General features: G+C 41.3%; 2 protein-coding genes across 7 annotated transcripts in view; one reads left to right on the forward strand and one right to left on the reverse strand.

The window, feature by feature from the left end:
- LOC134746681 (transcription initiation factor TFIID subunit 11) overlaps positions 1 to 181 on the reverse strand; it is a 198677-nt gene extending 198496 nt beyond the window's left edge. Inside the window, exon 1 of the mRNA XM_063681194.1 lies at positions 177 to 181. The gene's annotated coding sequence lies outside the window, so the exon portion shown is untranslated. The remainder of the gene's footprint in view (positions 1 to 176) is intronic.
- The window catches only part of LOC134746624 (protein split ends), a 179252-nt gene that overhangs the window by 154095 nt on the left and 3613 nt on the right, over positions 1 to 21544 (forward strand). For 3 of the 6 annotated variants that reach the window (XM_063681052.1, XM_063681057.1, XM_063681054.1), the window contains 8 exons: positions 678 to 817; positions 3007 to 3071; positions 3821 to 3892; positions 4378 to 4487; positions 4761 to 4876; positions 8602 to 8768; positions 9998 to 10198; positions 20846 to 21004. In XM_063681052.1, the coding sequence (XP_063537122.1) occupies positions 678 to 817; positions 3007 to 3071; positions 3821 to 3892; positions 4378 to 4487; positions 4761 to 4876; positions 8602 to 8768; positions 9998 to 10198; positions 20846 to 21004 (1030 nt within the window). The remainder of the gene's footprint in view (positions 1 to 677; positions 818 to 3006; positions 3072 to 3820; positions 3893 to 4377; positions 4488 to 4760; positions 4877 to 8601; positions 8769 to 9997; positions 10199 to 20845; positions 21005 to 21544) is intronic. The other 3 variants (XM_063681056.1, XM_063681058.1, XM_063681053.1) reach the window with 2 other exon arrangements.

The raw sequence follows: 21544 nt of genomic DNA on the forward strand, positions 1-21544 counted from the left end.
AGACCTAACTTAGCAATGTATAAGAATGGACCACAGTATAAATGTATCCAAATTTTTAATAAAATCCGTAATGCTATCAAATACGAACTAAATGAGAAAACTTTTAACTCTAAACTGAAAAGCCTATTAATAGAAAATTGTTATTACACAGTCGAATCATTCCTGGAAGATAATACGTTAGATAAATATGACACCGAATTAGTGTAAGACTGTTAACTTGACATATTGCTGCCATCACTTTAATATTAATTGACATTCATTAAATAAATAATAATTATAATAATTTGACAAGTTAATTCAATCAGAAATTATTGTATCGGTGCATTGTTGACGTTGCTATTGTTGAAATTACTAAATTAATTTATGAGACTAACTAATAGGTTACTAAACCACTGATGTTATATGTTAATTTTATTATGTTACCTTAATTACAATGTGTAAATTAGAATTAATAGAGTAGAAAAACTGTACTATTGTGTGCCCTTACAGGGTGTCATGAACTGGCTATATAAAATGTAACACCTTATTATGTACATGACAATGCAATATGGAATAAATGACTAAATGACTAATCCGTTTAAGATAACATAAACCGGATACCCGGTAATGGGGTGGACATGTTGATTTTGAAAGATTAATAGTGATGCAGTTTGTGTAACATATGCGCTAAATTGCAGGGCCGGCGAGGGCGAGGGCGCGGGGCTGCGGGCCCGCTACGGCAACGTGGCGAGCCTGCCGCGCGGCGCGCACCTGCCGCAGGCGGCGCCGCACCTGCCCGCCAAGCCGCCGCAGGCCGCGCCGCCTTTACACCACCCTGGTAAGTGGTCAACTGTTAACCGTAGTGGTAGCACCAGCTACTTCCTTCATGCTTCCTCGTGGGGAAGTATGAGATGCCTTCCCATCCCTTTGGGGATTTTTGGCGGTCTCTAATCGCCACCTGTGACTACAGGTGGGTCTCTTCTGTGCCCTTTACATTGGGCTGTGACTTCTTGAAATGTCAGGCTGGCCATGGGTACTGGCCTTCCATGGCATTTTTTTCTTCTTGTTCGTTGGCCTGTCTGCTGCTGCGTGGTATATGGGGCCTTCAGCTGCAGTCGGGCTTAGGTTCTCGCACCAGTGCCCTGGGGAGCTGGCGCGGACGGCAGTTGTCCGGTGGGCGTGCATGCAGCGGCGCAATGCCCTGTAGGTGGGGGTGTCGAAAATGGTCGGCGCGTTCGAACATTCTGGTCGTTAGGTGGCTGATGAAGTCGTCCAGGTGCTGCCATTTCAGGCCTCTTTGTAAGTCGTCGTTTCTCACGGGCTAGAGACGGCTCAGCAAGAGCCGTTCGAACACTTTGGAGAGGGTGCTGCGCAGGGTGATCGGACGATAACTCTCCGGTCTCCCTCTGTCTTTTCCTGGTTTTGACAGCATTATCACCCGACCAAGTTTCCACGTTGACCGAGCGCATGATCCCGTTAAACAGGCGGGTCACCTCCAGGGTCCGGACAACCCTTTCCGCGATAAAACCCTTTCAATGGGCGACACTTAAACACGGCTAACACATTGAAAGACTTTCCCTTTTGAACTGCAAGCCCATTCATACCCTTACCTTTGACTAACCCTTACCGAAAAGCTAACCAAAAATAAGGCTAGCCCTTAATAAGGGTTACCCTTATCTTTAAGCGCTTTTTATAAAGGTTTCCCTTTGCGTGAAAGAGACAGGATTGGTATATATCTACTGTAGTGTAAGAAAAGGAAATAAAATACGTGCCTAGTCAAAGAACGCCGCCGTCGCCGCCGACGATCGCTCGGATTCGAAGTAATGTGTGCTTTATGAACAAGGTAGACGACTTAAATTAGGACGCTTATACGCTAAAAGGGAAGCCCTTTACAAGGCTAACCCTTATAAGCAATATAAATATGCAAGGTGTTGGTGAGCGGATGATAAGGGGTTTGTAAGGGTATTTGGGATGGGCTACCGATTACTCAAATGTGGTAGCTTTATATAAGGGTTTTTAAAAGCAAAACAAAGGGTTTCGTCTGGCAAAGGGTATGGTGAGTTAAGCCTTATGCAATACCCTTATAAAACCGATAAGGGATAGCAGGCCGGTCCCTGGTCACCTCCACGATGGAGCGCTGTGGCAGGTGACTTAGTGCCGTGTTCGGGATCTGGTCGGGGCCCGGGGCTTTCCTGGGTTTGCAGCGACGGAGAGTTCGATGCACTTGGCCGGGTGAAAAGAAGACCGGGTCCTCCTCCGTTCCCAGCGGCTGCTCGAGGAACCTCTCCAGATGAAGTGTGACTTCGAGGTGGTGTGCGTGGTCCTGGACTGGATTCGGCTGGAACTGCCTGCTCAGACACTCGGCGAAGATCTCCGCCCTGTCTTCCGCCTTGTATCTGGGTTAGCCGTTGGAGTCCTTGAGCGGGCGAGTCGAGTCCCGCGTCGTGCCGAGTTGCCGGTGAATTGAGGGGACGTCACCGTCTAAGGACGCGATGTGACTCTCCCAACTCGTTGCTGCGTGGTCGCTGAGCTCTTTCTGGACCTTCTTCACGAGTGCGTTGAGCTGGTGGTAGCACATTCGTCTAATAAATACCCTCCCCCTCTTTTTGGGGGGTAGCCACGGCACTAACTAACACATTATCAAGTCAAGGTCAAGATAATTCGAACGAGTCCGAACTCTATGGGGTAGCGTTAATTTTTTTTACAGTTCCGATCATCTCTATGGTTAAAAATATTGCATTGTCATCAGACTTACATAATTATGCCAAATTTTAGCACAACCGGATACCAAAAAGTCATTGAGAAATAAATAGATAGTAGTGCTAGTAGTAGTAGTAGCAGATCTTGAAGACTACTTACATAGTTAAAACTTTGCAAGTTAATTAATAGCATATACTCGTAAAACCATCTGTCAATCACAAACATATGATTAATCAGCGATTAATAGTAATCAGACATCTGTTCAGAAGTTTTAAAGTTTCTTAACCATTTCATGAAAATTTGTAATAATTTGTTAATTTTTTGAAGGAGCCGCTTCCCGAGGCACCATCACCTGCGTGCCGACCATCAGTCCACAGGGACAAATAGCTTTGGTGAGTTCCCCTACCTATAGGAATGTCCCGCCTTATTAGTTGTTAGTTAGGTATTATATGATATATGATAATTATTGGTTTTTCATTATATGTGACGTTTTCAACCAAAAGGAAATAGCGCCTTACTGACAAGCGACAATAAGTACCCTTTTGGTTGAAAATGGCACATATTTGTAACTCTTATCCAGAAAGTACAATCATAGTAAATCAATTTATTTACATACGAGATATTTACAGTGGAACTACTAAACGAAATTAATAACTAGCTTAAATCTAAAATAGGCCGTTGAGGCATTGTATGTACCAAGGATGCTGGCGGCATTTCCTCGCGGTATCGCAATGCTGATACGTTGCGCGAGGAAGCCGCCAGCTCTTCGGTCACCAGTTACGTCAACCAGACGCTTCGCGATTTCTGCAAACAACCTGTGCGCGCTGGTATGTAGTAACTACACATCTAACCTGATTAAAAAACAACCCAAATTTCGAAATCTAAACAATCGAAATTTCGTTACCGGCCTCTATCGCTATTGCATATTCGAGCGATAGAGGCAAAAGAACGAATTGAAATGGTTCGCCCTCTGGTTTCGTATGGCCGGTAGCGGTGAATTCCTGGTCGTTGCCGTTCCTTATTGTATTTCTGGTTAAGTTTTATGAATATTGTTTTATGATGATGATGATCACTTTAGAGCAATTATGTATAATAATTAGGTGGCTTATAACTGTAATTTTGTTCATGCTGCTCGGGATAGTCCGCCGATTTAGTTAGAAGCCCTCCGCCTGCTCACCAACATACTTCTCCAGTTACCCCGGTATACCCTAATGTAACTAATTTATGCGCTTTTACACCTACTTACACTTGTTGATAAACATAATATATTTGTTTGACTATATTTATCATTATTTATACTAAACACAGACACGTTTCTAAGTAAAACTCATAAAGTAGGTGCCAAAGACATAATGGAGCACATATATTTGTAGTAGTTTAATATTGAACTTTTACGAAGTTGGATGTTGACTAAACTTGTTTTAGCTTTTAATTCAAATGTTTGTTCTTATTTTCGTTTGAATCCTTAGATTGAAATTATAATCGATATCTGGAAAATAAATAAAATTAAATATTGTTTTATCAAAGCATACTTGCTAGTTTGTTCTGTATCTTTAAATACGTGAGTGACGTTATATGTCACTCGGGTAGTATTAATTGTTGTTTTTTTTTATATTGTTCGATGTACATGCGATGGTTATTTGCATTAATGTCTGCGTAATAACGTGTGGTTCTAAAGTTATGGTTGGTTATTTGCAGAGCGACGGAATGTATCCGCACTTCTCGCCCCAACATTACCAGATGTACCAACAACACTTCAGAGTTGCGCAGGCACAAGACACTCGGCCCACGCCCTCTCAGTATCCAAGGTAACGCTTACTCGAATTACTGTGTATTTTTATAGGCTTGAATTTTGGAACACGAAACTCCAAATTATATGGTACAAATAAAACTAGAAAATTGAAATAATAAATTAATGCTAATCCTAAGATTAGATTTTAATCCTAAGATTACGTTTTTACTGTACAGCTTAGTAGGCTTAAGTTCAGAGTGTAGACATCCGTTCAATACGGGCGTGGCGTGTGGGCGGTGTGGGGTGTGGGGTTGCACTCGAGCGCGCTGTAATCTGTGTGTGGGTGCAGGGTGCTGGAGGCGGACGTGTCGGAGGCGCCGACGCCGCCGCTGGAGCTGCGGCGACCGCCATCCGCGCGCGTGCCGCGCCCCGCGCACTCGCCGTCGCCCGCCGACCGACATATCAGTGAGTATTTTACGTCTATTGTGCACTGTTTCACTGGGCTTTTAATATACAACCAATGTAGGTTTGTATTGATGTGATCCATCTGCTCGTTTGCCTCCTATGAAAAAAAAATGTTTCTTCACGAAATGAAGTAGGTAGAACATTTTTGGAAAGTCATATGTGACAGTAATTATATGATATAATTTATATTAAATTAAACGGCAAAACCTAAAATAATAGTATAGCCACTATAGCCTATGTCATATGATCGAGTCAAGTGGTTTGTTGTGTACATTATGTAGAACAATCTTATAGGTCCTCCATATGTATAGATCACAAAACTATATCAAGATAGAAGGAAAGAGCTCGGCAATTTGTAGGGAGACCGAGCGTGTAACATTTTGCGTAGGTACTTTGACGTCAGGAGCGTAATTTAGTGATGAGAAACATAAGCCGCGCGAAACGATTCAAAAGCATCGATTCACAGATCGATTAGAACACGGCATCGATTCTAAAATATCGATAAGAACCGACAGAAGAAATGATAATTATTTTCAACAGAGGAAATGATAATTCACGTTGACGATTCAACGGAGCCACGACGTTCTATTGCTAAAATAGTAATATTAATAAGACAAGATATACCACACACACGCACGCACGCACATTTTTTAAAATAATAAATGTAAATGTGTACCTTTTCATCATTTGACATCATCACTACATCAATAGTCCGTATACATTAGTAGTATATCTCCGGTGTTGCAGGCGTTCATAGGCTACGGTAACTGCTTACCATCAGGCGGGCCGTATGCTTCATTGCCACCGACGTGGTATAAAATAAAAAAAAATAGTCGGATAAGCTGTACTGATTACTCGTCGGTACTTTGATGGGCCAGTAAAGGTGTATTCGTGGAAATGTATAGAACACATCCGGCTGCTCTTTGTAGGAAACAAACAAAATTGCAATATAGAAGTAACCATAACCTGTTTGTCAATAATATTTACTTTGCACTACGTACATTATATAGCTGCATAATAATATAAGAACGTAATTATCATTTCGTCTGTTTTCAAAATCGATTTTAATAATCGAGTAAGAAAATCGCAGTGTACAGCACTAGTCTTACTTTTGACAGAAAAAATGAGAAATCGGCCATGAGCGTGTACGCGACAGTTTGAATAGCTTATTTTTACATCGCTGGTTTTGAACGCACGCCAAGTCTGGCTCGTCAAATTAAAGCCGCAATGGAAAGCTAGCGTAGGCACACAATCGCCCGCTACTGTTTTGATGAAAATAATGAAATAAATAGTTTTTTAATTAATAACAGATATTTAAGGACAAATTGTACTCACCTATGAAAGGAAATACCTCCATTAACCCTAGAGTGCTCGCGCTATGAGCATTTTGCCGTCCGCGGCGAAAAAACTGTGATTACTTGAAAACTGTTCGTTTGTCAAGGCCATGCGTCCTAGTAGCTGCCCTCCCGTTCTCTGCCTCACTATTTTCCAAATTTGGAGAAATTTCGTGCATGGGTCACTGCAGGAAGCAAATGTTGTTGCCGCTGTGTCGCGTTTGGCGGCAAATTGCTCACGGCGCGACTACCTACTCACGTAAGTAAAATTGGGGTCGGTTTTTTTTTCTTAAGTCTAAATATTTAGTTATTATTAAGTTTAGGTAATATTGTTTCGATATAAACAAAGTAAAAATAATAGATAACGATGTTTAATTTATTCTCATTTATATTTTTTTCTTGAAAATACTAAGCACATATTATTGCGAATTTGTGACGAACCTTTTTGAAAGAAATTCCTCTAGCTATGTTCAATAATGTGCATACCATTATATGGCATATATATAATCAAACGATCTAACGTGAATACATTACAGTAACAATTGAGAAACCAAATCCCCTGTTTTGTGTCATTATGTGCACTATGCCTCTCCCAAGAAAAGTAGGAAATCCGAAAAGAGCAAAATATATGTGCAAAGTTACTGTGCAACGTAAATTGTATCCCCATGTACCAGGACTGTTTTGCTAAAATGTACATAGAAGATAATCAAAACGTTTAATTTTGTTAAAAATAACAATTTTTCTTTTTTTTATGTAAGTAAAATCAAAGGCCGTGTTAAAATTCGAAAATTTTGATATAAGATTTCCAAAAATTTTTTTATGTACTATTAAGCATTAAACTATACCAAAAGTTACTTTTTCTAACAGTATTTGATTTATTTTATCCCATAAAAATAATTACAAAGCAATTTGTTTATTATATTAAACAAAAAATCATGTAATTTATGGGCGGAAAAATGCTCCCTACGCGAGCACTCGCGTTACACGGAGACGCGACTGCTCCAACTTTATTGGTAGTGTTTGAACAATTAATTATTGCACAACAAACAATTTTGTTTTTAAAACCTGACGTCGCAAGCAGACATCGATCGGAAGCAGACTGAAGTTCGCGGCGAGCAACTGAGACACCGTGTCTTAGTTTCGCCACGCGAGGTACATACACTCTGTCCTTCTATCTTGATATAGTTCTGTGGTATAGATAGACTGTAAATAATTGGGCATCACAGACGATTTCCATAGTGGCCACCTTTTTGAAAGATGTAAATTAGAAGTCAACTCGTCTTATCGATCAAAACCCCTATCACCGGTTACAGTAATATCCTATAACGAAAACATTCTCGGTGCCAGTAACTAGGACCAATCTCGGTCTGCAGTCTCCCATGGTACGAGTTTGCGCCGCTTACAATGCCTTTATAATGGAAAGGGATTACATCGACATTTTTCATGACCGCTTACCAGCATTCAAAAATAAAATAATAGGTAGAAAATAATATTAAATCATTTTACGGTTTAGACTCACTTGTTTTAGTCACTCGCGCGACATGTTTCGGAGAGCCTAGGTCTCCTTTCTCAAGCACTAATAGTGCGAGCAGCGTTCACGACGACCGTGTGTTGCGCGAGTGACTAAAACAAGTGAGTCTAAACCGTAAAATGATTTAATATTAGTATGTCTCACAACAGTTTAAATTCGATTAGAAAATAATAATAAAATTAAATATAATAAAATTAAATATAATTAATTAGTATAATTTTAGATTTTCGATTTAATTGTAAAGTTATAGGTTAAGTTTGATCTCACTGCGATGCTTTTAGTCAATGTTATGTACTCCATAATTGTCATATATATCAGTATTTATTACCTTTTAAAATGTTGTTAGTGTATGTTATAATATGTATGATGTGGATGTTTTTTAATAAATAAAAATAAAATAAAATACAGTAAAACGGCTCAGCGTCGGTTGCACCACATCGTCTGAAATCGTTAAACGGTCGTTTTTTATCGCATCAGCCGGGCTAGCACATAATTGGCGCGAGAGTATCTCGCTGCGACATAGACTACCCGTCCCCCTTTAATTCATACAGTTAGTAAAAGACCGGTAGTCTATCTCGCGGCGAGATACCTACTGTCGCGCCAATCATGTGCTCGGCCTACTGGAGTTTCGTAGTTCACCGAGTGCCGCTCATCTTTATACATGGATTAGTAAAACAGTAGTAGTTCTTTGACATGTAAAACTATGTTTTATAAAGGAATGAATGAGTGATTAGCGCGAGTTCATACATTTGCTACTAAACACAAGTAGCAAAAGAAAGAATGAATGTGTCGCACAGGCGGTCAGGAAAGTGTCGTGCTGTGCTCGTTTGTGTACAATGTGTCTGTGGCTATGTTTGCAGTGTACGCCGTGGGCTGCGGGCGCTCGCCGCCGCCGGCGCACGGCGGGGGCGGCGGGGGAGTCGGCGGGGGCGCGGCGCGACGCGCTGGCGCGCTGCCGCCGCCGCCCGGCCCGCCCATCGCCAGCCAGGTGCCGCGCGAGGCCGACTCGCTGCAGATGCTGCTCAGGGTATGTACGCTGGACTACACCCCGCAACACACGTCCCTGCCTCTACCTACACTACACACCCTACACTACACGCTGCATCCGATTGTATACCTCTGAAGCGTAATCTATGGTCGAGTCCGCGGCGGAGCGGGACTGGATCGTATAAAAGTGAATTGTTGAAATTTGGTATAGAGATCGAGTCCCGGGGAAGGACAGGAGAGCTTTTATCCCGAAACTCATCCCTTAAGAGGGTCAAAAGCGGGGTGGAATTGAAATAATTAACACTCTCAGCGCCACGTGGGCCGCCGGCGGCCCACAAATTTTCGAGTACAGTTGGCCACTATGATTTTTGAGTAACTTTATCAGCGGGTCACGTCGTCCGCCGGCGGCCCACAAGCATACGAGTGCAGCACGCCACTATATTTTTTTAAAGATTTTATGGGCAGGCCACATGGTACGCCGGCGGCCCACAAAAGTTCCAGTGCCACAGGCCACTATGATTTTTCATCAGTTTTAATTGGCTTTATCAGCAGGCCATGTGGGCGGCCAGCGGGCCAAAGTGTAAACTTTACCGGCAGGCCACGTGGTACGCAATGATCCCACAAAAATTGAATTACCATATTTTCATCTTGCGACTCCTCATCTCATATAATGCAGATGCAGAATAGGCTTACGCGTACGGCGTTAAAAATAGGTAACTTTCCTTCTGTTTTGAAATAATGTAATTTTGTGTGCTTTAAAGCTCAACCAGACATTTCTTTTGTTTTCGACGGTCTCTTATGGCGTTGCCCTAAGTTATGTGTTATCGCGGTGCCAATATATTACCAATTTACAATACCCAGATTAGACGTGAAGGTAAACTTACCTACTAGAAACAACTTTGAGTTCATAGAAATAAAACTAAGAAACTGCTAAGACAACATTTGTATTTTTTCTAAAAAATTAAATTATTGACAACTAATCAATTAATGAATAGATAAATTCTGAAGGTCTTAAAAGTTTTTCAATACTGAAAATAATTAAGAAAATTTAGTTTAAAAACAAAAGGGGGTGATCAACCCTCCCCAGTTTCCTCTATGTGTGTGTGTGTGTGTTTTTGTTTCTGCGCACTGGCTTTATATGCTACGAGCCAGTGTTGGCCGAAACGTTAATGCAATTGACAATTAAATACTGCGGATATACTGCGGATTTAGTAGAAGGATCCCTTCCATTCGTTACTCCCACACTGACTTGTTGTTTATTCCCGGCAGCGCTACCCGGTGATGTGGCAGGGCCTGCTGGCGCTGAAGAACGACTCTGCGGCGGTGCAGATGCACTTCGTGGGCGGCTGCATGGACGTGGCGGGCGACACGCTGCCGCGCCACACGGACGGCTCCACGCCGCCGCTGCGCATCGCCCAGCGCATGCGCCTCGAGCCCGCGCAGCTCGACCAGGTGCATCGCAAGATGAAGGTGCGTCACTAACCTAACCTAACCTCACTACACTACCACAGTATTACAATTATTATTCCCTACAGTAGCGCCACGTTGATGTCGCGCGATGCCGCCGCCAGTGTGGCGTGTGCGTGTGTGCGTGAGATTTGACAGTCGTGTTTATCACCAGTGTATTCAATTTAATTATAAAATAATGTTTAAGCTCCTAATAATTGTTCTATTTTATGTGCAAAACTTACGAGAATATACGAGCATCATAATGAAGAAACCTCAGGCGTTATGGTGAGCTGTATTTGTGAATTTGGATCAAAACACAATTTAGTATAATAACGGCACTTTTGAAAACCGCACTCACACATTGAAACATTTTTAAAACAACAGAAATTGTCCATTAACATAAAATAGAAACAGCGGTAATCGCCAGCTGAGTTTGACATTGAGAGTTGAGACTGACATCTGAAGTGACATTGACACATGATCAGGGTACGTTCCCAAACGACTATAAAATACTATTAAGAACGGAATCACACGCTCTCGACAAATTGAGTGTTTTAAAACGCCTCACAAAATTTAAACTACAGATGAATTGTTGTAATTATTTTAGTTGATAACAATAATAAAAATGACGACTAGAAGGATGTATCTCCAACAAAATCTATGTAAGACCCAAGAGGAGTTGAAAAGTAAACAAGCTCAATATGATAGACTATTAGCTGAACAAGAGGAAAATGAGGCAGAAATTAAGTCTGTTGTGTCACGAAACTCTTTATTAAAGCGCCAACTAAACGAGCTGTCTGATCACCTAGTATAATGTGATGAGATCGGTAAAAACATTGGCATACTTCTACACAGATATTCTGGGGAACAAAGTGTTACTAGTAATTGCTTTCCTGGAAATAGCTGCGAGAATATTTTAAATTTTATGACGAAAGACAAAAACATTCACAGTAATACAACATTACTTATTTTTATAGGTAATATAGGGACACTGAATTAACTTGACTTGTTAAAAATATTATCTGGTTTTCATTTCCTTACTGCCACCAGTTGTCACCGACCGAGAATAAATCAAGGTATAAGTTAAATTTACAAATGTATAATCTATGTGCGTATAATAAAAACATACATATTATTGACACTAGCAAATATGTTAGCATTTTTTGCACCCTGAACAGAGGTAAATTTTACCTCAATGATTTTTGTAGGAGACAAATAGCTATGACGCTATCATATTATTTTGATGTATCAAGAAAAAACTCGGCTGGCAATTCTATTAATTTCCAGCAGAGAAGCACAAACCTGGTAATGGTTCCAATTACTTTAAATTGAAACACGTGACAACAGTGGACTCCAGTGCTGGCATCATACATAATAATAATAATAAGTTAAATGATACTAATATTGTAGGGATTAATAACAAAAAAAAAGGGTTCCAATCATGTAAGTCGCATCAACTTGGTCCATCAAAATATACAAAGCATTAGAGGTAAAGATTTACAAATTGAGTTATTTTTAAATTGTAATAATGTAGATATATTGTGCATTACCGAACACTGGCTAAGTTCTAATGAAATAATGTTGAATTTCAGCAACCATCAACTTGGTAGTATATTTAGTAGAGTTAAATCCATACATGGCGGGTCTATAATTATTATAAACAATCAGTTAAAATACAAAGAACGTAAAGATATTGTGTCCTTGTCTGTCGAAAGAATTGTCGAAATAGCCGCTGTAGAATTGGAGCAGTTTGTTGTCGTTTGTGTTTATAGGCCACCTTTGGGCAGTTTTGAAATATTCCAAAAGAAAATGGAAATAGCTTTGGAAAAACTATCACACGTTAAAAAGCAAATAATTGTATGTGGAGACTTCAACATCAATGTTTTGGAAACCTCTTCCTTAAGTGTTGGCTTGATAAATCTCTTCAAATCTTTCAGATTAAATCATACCTTTATGGAGCCTACAAGGGTCTTTTTTTTTGAAATAGGAGGCAAACGAGCAGACGGATCACCTGATGGTAAGCGATTACCGCCGCCCATGGACACCCGCAACACCAGAGGGGTTGTAAGTGCGTTGCCGGCCTTTAAGATGGGAATACGCTCTTTTCTTGAAGGTTTGAAGGTCATATCGGTCCGGAAATACCGCAGGCGACAGTTCATTCCACAGTTTAGCTGTGCGAGGCAGGAAGTTTCTAGAGAAACGCACAGTTGAGGACTGCCAACCATCTAAGTGGTGAGGATGGTAATGTTGTCGCGTAGGGCGATGGCGGAAAGAAGCGGCAGGGATTAATCCGAACAATTCCTCGGAGCACTCCCCGTTATACACGCGATAGAAAATGCAGAGCGAGGCCACATCTCTACGCAGCGCCAAGGAGTCAAGCCTTTCCGAAATACGCTGGCAGTCGACAATTCGAGTCGCTCTTCGCTAGATGCGGTCCAGAGGGAGAAGCTGGTATTGGGGTGCCCCTGCCCATAGATGAGAACAGTATTCCATGACTCCTACCAGCGCAACCTGTATTGATAATATTTTTACTGATATTGTTCCCATTAGTAAGAATGTGATCAGTGCACTGGAATCAGATCACTTGGGTCAATTAATTACATTTGATTGAACGCGGGGGTTAAGTATTTTAAGTGAGAGAATTACCTTTGTACCAGTAACTTCGGAACGTTTGGAGAGAATGAGGAAAAGCCTTGCTCTTCAGTTACCATTTTTGCCTGCTGAATTAGGTCCCAATGACATGTACAATACATTTTTCAAGATGTTCATAAAAGAGTACGAGGGTTGTTTGATAAGTACCCGTTTATGAAAAAAAAGTCAGTCGTTTTTGTAAATATGCATTTATTTTTCTACGTAGTCACCTTTTAGGTCTTTACATTTGTTCCACCTATATTCAAGCTTCAATAAACCATCCAAAAAGTATGATTTCGGAAAGTCATTAAATCTCTTACCACCGAGCCATTTTTTCAGGTTGGGAAACAAAAAGAAATCGCATGGGGCCAAATCTGGAGAATACGGGGGGTGAGGCAATAGTTCGTAGCGTAATTGTGTAATTTTAGCCATCACGACTGGATGAATGAGCTGGGGCGTTATCGTGATGAAACAGTACTTTTTTCTTCTTTAAATGGGGTCGTTTTTCCTTTAACACAGCGTCAAATTCATCCAATAAATTGGCATAGTACTGCCCTGTTATCGTTCTCCCCTTTTCTAAGTAGTCGATATGTATAATACCCTGCGAATCCCAGAAAACGGTGGCCATGACCTTTCCAGCCGACGGGATGGTTTTTGCCTTCTTTGGGGCAGGTTCACCCGGTAAAATCCACTGCTTTGACTACTCCTTCATTTCCGGGGTATAGTGGTGAACCCACGTTTCGTCTACGGTCACAAAACGACGCAGAAACTCCTTCGGGTTACGTTGGAACACTGCTAAACACTGCTCCGAAGTAGTCACTCGGTTCCGTTTTTGCTCCTCCGTGAGTAAACGCGGCACCCACCTCGCCGATACTTTCTTCATGCCCAATTTACCTTCTAATATGTTTTGTACTCGCTCGATTGAAACGTTTACAGCATCAACGATTTCTCGAAGTTTAATTCGGCGGTCGGCTAATACGATATTTTCAATTTTTTTAACCATATCGTCTGTAGTCACCTCAATTGGGCGGCCTGGGCGATCCTCGTCAAAGACGGTTGTTCTCCCCCGCTTAAACCCATTATTGTACCAATATCTAACGGTTGTCATAGAAGGAGCACATTCATGGTAAACCGCCTTCATTCTTACTTTTATCTCATCACGGGTTTTCCCTTCCAAAAACAGAAACCTTATTACAGACCGATACTGTTATTTCTCCATTTTAACAATTTCACGTTCACGCTTCCACTATAGCTGTCAAATGAAAAAAAAAAAACAAAAGTGCTGTTTTTTTTTTAATTTTCCCGCCTCTGAAGAATGGCTTAAAACGGTGGTATACATATTTTTGGCCAGTGATATTAGTACATTTAGAAAACGGCTACTTATCAAACAGCCCTTGTATAATCAAATATTCACTTGTAAATCTGTTGTGGTTGGCGCCGTTGGCGGTGCTAACCGTTTCAGTGAGTAGGCTACTGCAGACTTGCATAATCAAAGAAAAAAATTGTACCTATATGAACTTTACGAGGAACGGCGCTATAGAACGGGTGATGAATTTAAAGAATATGTAAAGCAGTTTTCTAAAAGGTTCAAATTAAATTGTCGTACAGCTAAATGTAATTATTTGAGCAATAAGATAAAATCAGTTCCGACGTTATTAAAACGACAATGGAAAATAATAAATGAGGAGACTGGTCCTAAAAAAAGGACAAATACCAAATATCGGTTAAATGTCAACAGGAAACTGATATAATCTACCTAGTCGGCTCATAAGTTCTGTCACTGGCCTTTAAAATTTAAATTTGGAACTCCTAAAACAAAAACCGTTCTGCATTTGAATTTCGAATCTTTATTAAATATTTGAGTAGTATAATTTTGCAATTTTCTGTTTTCTTCAACATGGAGTGGACGCTTAAAGATAGCCGTACCGCAATAATTGCACTATATCGTTGTGGTCACTCGCCGACTAAAATTTTTAAGCTACTTGAAAATTTAAAATTCTCTCTAAGATTTGTGTATCGTACCATAGAAAGATACAGTGAGGTCTCTAGTTTAAATGACAAGAAAAGAAGCGGTCGTCCGCGTACAGCTAGGACTCCAGCGGTTGTACAAGCAATTAGGGCACGCATTGCCAGAAATCCCGCTAGGAAACAAAAAGTTATGGCCCTCCAGATGGGTTTAAGCAAAAACACGGTGAAAAGAGTGCTTAATCAAGACCTGAGACTTCGTGCTTATAAACGAAAAACTGGCCATCTTCTCAATGGTCGGCTTAAAGCTTTAAGGCTTAAAAGATCTAAAGCTTTATTGAAGAAGTACGCTAAAAATAAGCACCGTTGTATACTGTTTTCGGACGAGAAAATTTTTGACATAGAAGAAAACTGTAATAAACAAAATGATAGAGTGTACGCTCGCAATAGTAAAGAAGCGTCTAATAGCATTCCCCGTATTCAAAGAGGGCATCACCCTTCATCTGTGATGGTTTGGCTGGGAGTTTCTTATGCGGGCGTCACTAGTATGCATTTTTGTGAGAAAGGAGTAAAAACTAGTGCCAAAGTGTACCAAGACACGGTGTTGACTAATATTGTGAAACCACTATCCCATACGATGTTTCTAAACCAGCATTGGGTTTTCCAGCAGGACTCTGCTCCAGCCCATAAGGCAAAGTCTACACAAGCCTGGCTCGCCTCCAATAAAATCGACTTTATACGGCATGAAGATTGGCCCTCCTCTAGCCCAGATCTTAATCCTTTAGACTATAAAATATGGCAGAATTTAGAGGAAAAGGTGTGCTCAAAACCTCATGCAAATCTAGACTCGCTGAAAAAATCTCTTGCTACGGCAGTGGCCAATATCGACATGAAAGTGGTGCGTGAATCCATTGACGACTAGCCACGAAGACTTCAAGCCTGTGTAGATAATTATGGCGGTCATTTTGAATAAATGTTATACATTTAGATTCTCTAGTTTATAAGCTTTCAAACGCTGTACAAATTATACGGAATAAACTTAAACTTTTGATTTTATTTGATACTATGTATATGACAGAACTTATGAGCCGACTAGGTAGTACAGATGTCGCAACTGAATTTGAAACTTTCTTTCTTTCACCTTAACTCATCAAGTTTGTCTGCCGCTGAATAGTTAGAAAAAAAATTGCCGAAATGTTTAATAGAATTTAAATTTGAACATGTTACTAACTACTTAAGGCATTTCGATCTATTAATGTCAAAAAAGCTGGTGATCTTTGGGGGGTTTCTGTTCACGTTGTTAAGTCCCTAATTGAATCGTTAGTGCCTCACTTAGCAGTCATATTCAACAATTGCGTCGACTGTGGCGAGTTTCCAGACCTGATGAAGCAGAGTAAAATCACTTCTATATTTAAGACGGGTATTACCACTGATCCCACTAACTACAGACCCATTTCAGTTCTGCCTACACTAAGCAAAATTTTTGAGAAATTAATATTGTCACAGTTACTAAGTCATTTTAACCATAACAATTTGATGCACAATAAGCAATTTGGGTTCACTCGCGGTCGATCGACGATTGACGCCGGGATAGAATTAGTTAAAAATATTTTCGCCTGGGAAGAGTCACATGATGCCATTGGCATTTTTTGTGACTTATCTAAGGCGTTCGACTGCGTTAGTCACGAAACACTCGTTAGATAACTTTATTTCTATGGCGTAAGAGGACAAGCGCTGAATTTGTTAAAATCTTATTTGGATGGGAGAATCCAAAGAGTGGACGTGAATGGAAAATGGTCCCCTGGGTCACTGGTTTCGATGGCCGTACCTCAGGGTTCCATATTAGGGCCCTTCCTGTTTCTCATTTATATAAATGATTTACCGTATTTAGTTAAGGATCATCATGATATAGTACTGTTTGCTGACGATACTTCTCTCATCTTTAAGGTCAAACGACACGAAGATGCCACCGTTCATGTAAACAGTGCTATATCAAATATAGTTCAATGGTTCAGTGTCAATAACCTATTGTTGAATGGGAAGAAAACTAAATATATAAGGTTCGTAACTACCAATGTCAAAACTACACAAACGACTGTCACCATCAAAGATGAGGAATTAGAACCAACCAGCAGTACAGTATTCCTAGGTTTAACATTGGATGCCAAGCTGCAATGGGGTTCCCACATAAATGTTCTCGCAAACAAGCTCAGTTCTGCAGCGTTTGCAGTATGTAAAATACGTCACCTAACAGATGAAAAGACAGCTAGATTGGTATACTTTGCCTACTTTCATAGCATCATGTCATACGGCATCTTGCTTTGGGGTAGTGCTGCTGATGTCAATGCCATTTTTGTACTGCAAAAGCGCGCCATACGTTTTATTTATAAAATGAGTGCTAGAGAGTCGCTTAGAAATAAGTTCATGGAGATTAATATATTGACTGTATACTCCCAATATATTTATGAAAATATAATTAATCATTTATTATATACAACACATAGTTCATGATTAGCAACGCAGGCTTCGTCAAGTGCTTACAACAATAAATCAGCTACAGGCTTCGTCACCTACTAACAAATGATATAATCCGCAACAGGCTTTGTCAATCTTAAACACTAAATTAAACTAGGCCAAGTCCCCACTTCGGACCGTAGCCGGTCCAAAAGTCCCCATGACACTGGCAGCGTTGCCCCGTTGAATTGCCAAGGAGATCTGTTGGACCAGATACGATCCGGAGCGAGGATCGCCACCCCTTTCTCTTAGTCGCCGACCCAATTGCCACACAAACTCCTTAGCCTCCGCACCCCAAGATCCTGCAGTCTCCACCGCCACCGGTATGAACTCATACGTCGGTTCCAAGGCAGAGTACTTTATATGCTTCTGTTTGGCCGCATACTCCGCAGCCGAACCAGCAGTACTGATGGTGTGATTCAGATGGGACGGGGTAAAGGTGCTAACACACGTTGCGTCCCATAAGAGGCACCGGCCCTTCTGCCAAGGAACCAACGTAAGACCATCTGGCCTTTTGCCGTCCGAACGGACAAACCCGGAGGCTCCAGGACGCAGGGAACGTTGGCTGAGACCAAAGCCCTGCGAACTATCTCATTTATCGCGTGGTGACGCGAAAAACGACCAGCGCACCTCTGGCAACTAAGCCCATGGTGTCCGTCCTCCTGAACTATGGCTCCACGTATACATCTATGCACCTCGCAAACCTTCGAACCCAACCGTAAGGCAGCAGCAATCCTTAAAGAATCATTATCCAGCAGCGTGCCTAACTGGGGGGAAGGTAATACATGATGCCATGCTCCTGACTCACACCTAGATGCGGTCTTGAGGCGCGCTAAATCAGAGCCGACTGCCTCGCTCAGCAAATCCGTAACCACCTTCTTACACAATATGTCATCCCAACCTCTTTGAGTGGCAGGATTGCTTGGCGGCTCAGTACCATGACAAATAGAGGACCACTTGAGATATGCTTCAGCAGCAGAAGGTATTTGGGGATTGCCACCATTGCAAGACAATATACGAGTGACTAGCCCCAAAGTCCCATGCGCTGAGGCAAGGAAAGCCACCACGCCTACCTCACGACACCGACGGATCCCAAGCCCACCATGACGCACCGGAACAGCAGCCTGCGTCCACTGCGTCCCATTCAGATGCACATTTAAAATAGACTCTAACGCTAACTTCAGTGTGTCATCCAACTTCGCAACATCATCCTCAAACATCCAGGTGGGAGACGTTCTCAAAATGTACGTAATCCTAGGCATCGCGAAACAGTTCCGCAGAAGAACTAGCGAGACGTGCGCCGATAGATTGCTGAGGTGCGCCTGGGCTTTAAAGCCAACCTCTTCTCCTCCAGAGCAGAACCGACTCCTTCCGGAAATATAGGCGCGCCCAATAGAGAAAATTCTGACCTCTGTAGGCAACGCACCCCTGGCAATATTGCCTCAAATCCTGACAGGGTATCAAAATTGGCGGAATCGCAACAGTAGAGCTCGCATTTGCCCGGATTTATCTCCAAACCGATCCTTTTCAACGCTGGCACAAGCTGGTTTACATCATCTAGAACTGTTTTTGGATCACCCCCAATCGTCCCATCATCCAAATACCACACGTTCAGGGGTGAGTCCAAAGATGTGATTACTTTTAGCATGGCCAAGCAAAATATCAATGGACCTAAAGGGTCCCCCTGCTGGGCCCCAACACGCGAAGATATCAGGCTGTTGTTATATAGTAAATGGCTGTCAGAATGGTAGCACTGATAAAGGAACGGGTAAATTGACGGTACTTTGCTCATGACTTCATCAAGAATAGAAAATATTGTATATGTTCATAAACATATAGATAACTTTAAAAGAAATTGTGACATTCATAACATTAATTCCAGGAACAAGGACAAACTAGCAGTGCCAACTACACGGCTGCAAAAGATCAAAAACTCTTTTAAGGGTAACTCTGTACGGTTCTACAATAAACTGCCAAGTAGTGTAACTGAACTTCCATTGCATAGATTCAAAAAATATATTAAGAGTAGATTAATTAGTAAAGCTTCAAGGATTATATTAATGACAAAAATGCCTGGGACTGAGTTGACTTATGTCCAACTTTGCACTTTTAATATTTATATTTTATTATACTCTGCTGACTCCTATTCCTTTTATGTATGTTTGACATTATCTTTTAATTTGTTGTTAATTGTTGCCAATTGTTTTGTTTTTTATTATTTTTCTTTTTTTATTATTATTAATGATTGTAATATTTACTTATATTTTGTCATGTCAAAAGTGCTTATTAATTTACTATTAAGCCTACTTGAATAAACGATTTTTGAAGTTTGAAGTGTAGGTACTTACGCTGTCACATGCAAATATGCTAGGGTTGTCACAAAATGGGAAATAAAACAATTGTACAGTTGTAATTGTATTTGTAGGGAACAATCCCCCCCCTCCCATTTTTCATTAGCGGGCACCATTTTCGAAATTTATATGGGGTTGTTTTTTTTTCTTACTATAGCAATATGGGTACCAAATGAGTTAGTGAAAATACCATTTCAAAAATATATGTAAACAGTCTGGTTTTTTGTTTGTTTTAATAATAGTTGCAGTTTAATGTAACAGAAAATTATACTTTTTTTCAACTTGTACTTTGTACTTTTCTTATTTTTGGTTATCTGGTTAATTATTTTTTAATGGTATATAGAGGATATTCACAGTCACTTGGTATGTATTTTGGAATGATCCATTCAGTCATTTTCAACTTAGAGCAGTTCAAAGTCAACTGTGGATTGTGAAATTTTTGAACGTTTTCTAATAATTTGTTATACGAAGTAGTGAAAATGTTACAGTATGTTATAGGTATATTTGTAATCATGCGACATGATTTAAAAAAAAGTAAAAAACTATACTGCCGACTTTTTGACGTCACAGCAACTACCCCTACCACTTTCGCCCGGCAAAATTCCCCGGCGCCCGGCGACAGATCAGGTCGCTAAACCACAACTGGGCTGCAGAGGACAGGGAACGGCACATCGTAACACCGACACTCCTCTTCCTCTGCAGCCCCACCAACGCCCCTACAGCGAAACGGCTCCGCCAAGGTCGCAGGGGATAGGGAGAGTGGTGCACCGTAATACCATCACGCCTCTTCCCCTGCGATCCCACCTCGGCCGCCGAAGATAGGGAGAACGGCTCACCGCAATACCGACACCTCTTCCTCGACGGTCCACCTCCAACGCGTCATAAGCGGGCTTGACAAGCCCACTTGGAGCGTCCTCCTCGGGCCAGCCCGTACCTCAAACAGGCCGGCCCTGGTTGCATTACCGTGGGTGACCAAGCCACGGCTACTAAGCCCCTCCACCACGACAAGGTGGGCAACCCGCTGGGGGGCCGTGTGTACCTAGCCTAACCTAATCTAATCTTTACCGACCGTCTGATTTTTCTGCTGACCAAAATATACTGCTTTGGCTGACCATTTAATTACTTTCCTAATTACAATGTTTACAACGATAACCTAATTTTATCGTATAGATTTTCCTTCTGTGACAAAAGTATGTATTACCTACAGATGGAAAACGAGCATTGCATTCTACTTGCGCTACCGTGCGGGCGCGACCACATGGACGTGCTGCAGCAGTCCACCAACCTCAGCGCCGGCTTCATCACCTACCTGCAGCGCAAGCAAGCCGCCGGCATCGTCAACGTCGCGCCGCCCGGACACCATCAGGTACAGGCGCACCCACGGGCACAGGCCCATACTACACTGTACGGCCTGCACTTGACGCAAATATTGTAATCAATAAAATACACTCGTGGACAAATTTAGAGGAACGCAAAACAAAAAGTTTAATTACTAATTTTGAAATTACTTTAGATGCTAGTCCAGCAATTAAACTTTTTTTTTGCGTTCCCCTAAATTTGTCCATGAGTATATAATATTATCTCACCTTAGTGTAATCTCGTAACACGCAAACATTTATCGGTGCATTTTTTTACGCGTAGCTATTAAAACTTGCGTTAAAATAGCGTTAAATAGTTATCTGTTTTACTAGGGGGCAAAGTAGTTAACCCCTCGTACTAATACTGATATCCGAGTAAGAGAAAAATTCGCGAGCGTTGCGAGGGTTTCAAGGCACGAGCGCTAAAGAAACTTTGCTAACGAGTAATACACAACTTTTTTCAGCGGTTAAACCATTAACTCAGTGTCAAATTGTACTGGTAACCATGGCAACTCCAGGTTTAACCGGTTATCCCCGGGTTAGTGGAA

Source organism: Cydia strobilella, chromosome 13 (assembly GCF_947568885.1).
Source record: "Cydia strobilella chromosome 13, ilCydStro3.1, whole genome shotgun sequence".
Lineage (NCBI taxonomy): Eukaryota > Metazoa > Arthropoda > Insecta > Lepidoptera > Tortricidae > Cydia > Cydia strobilella.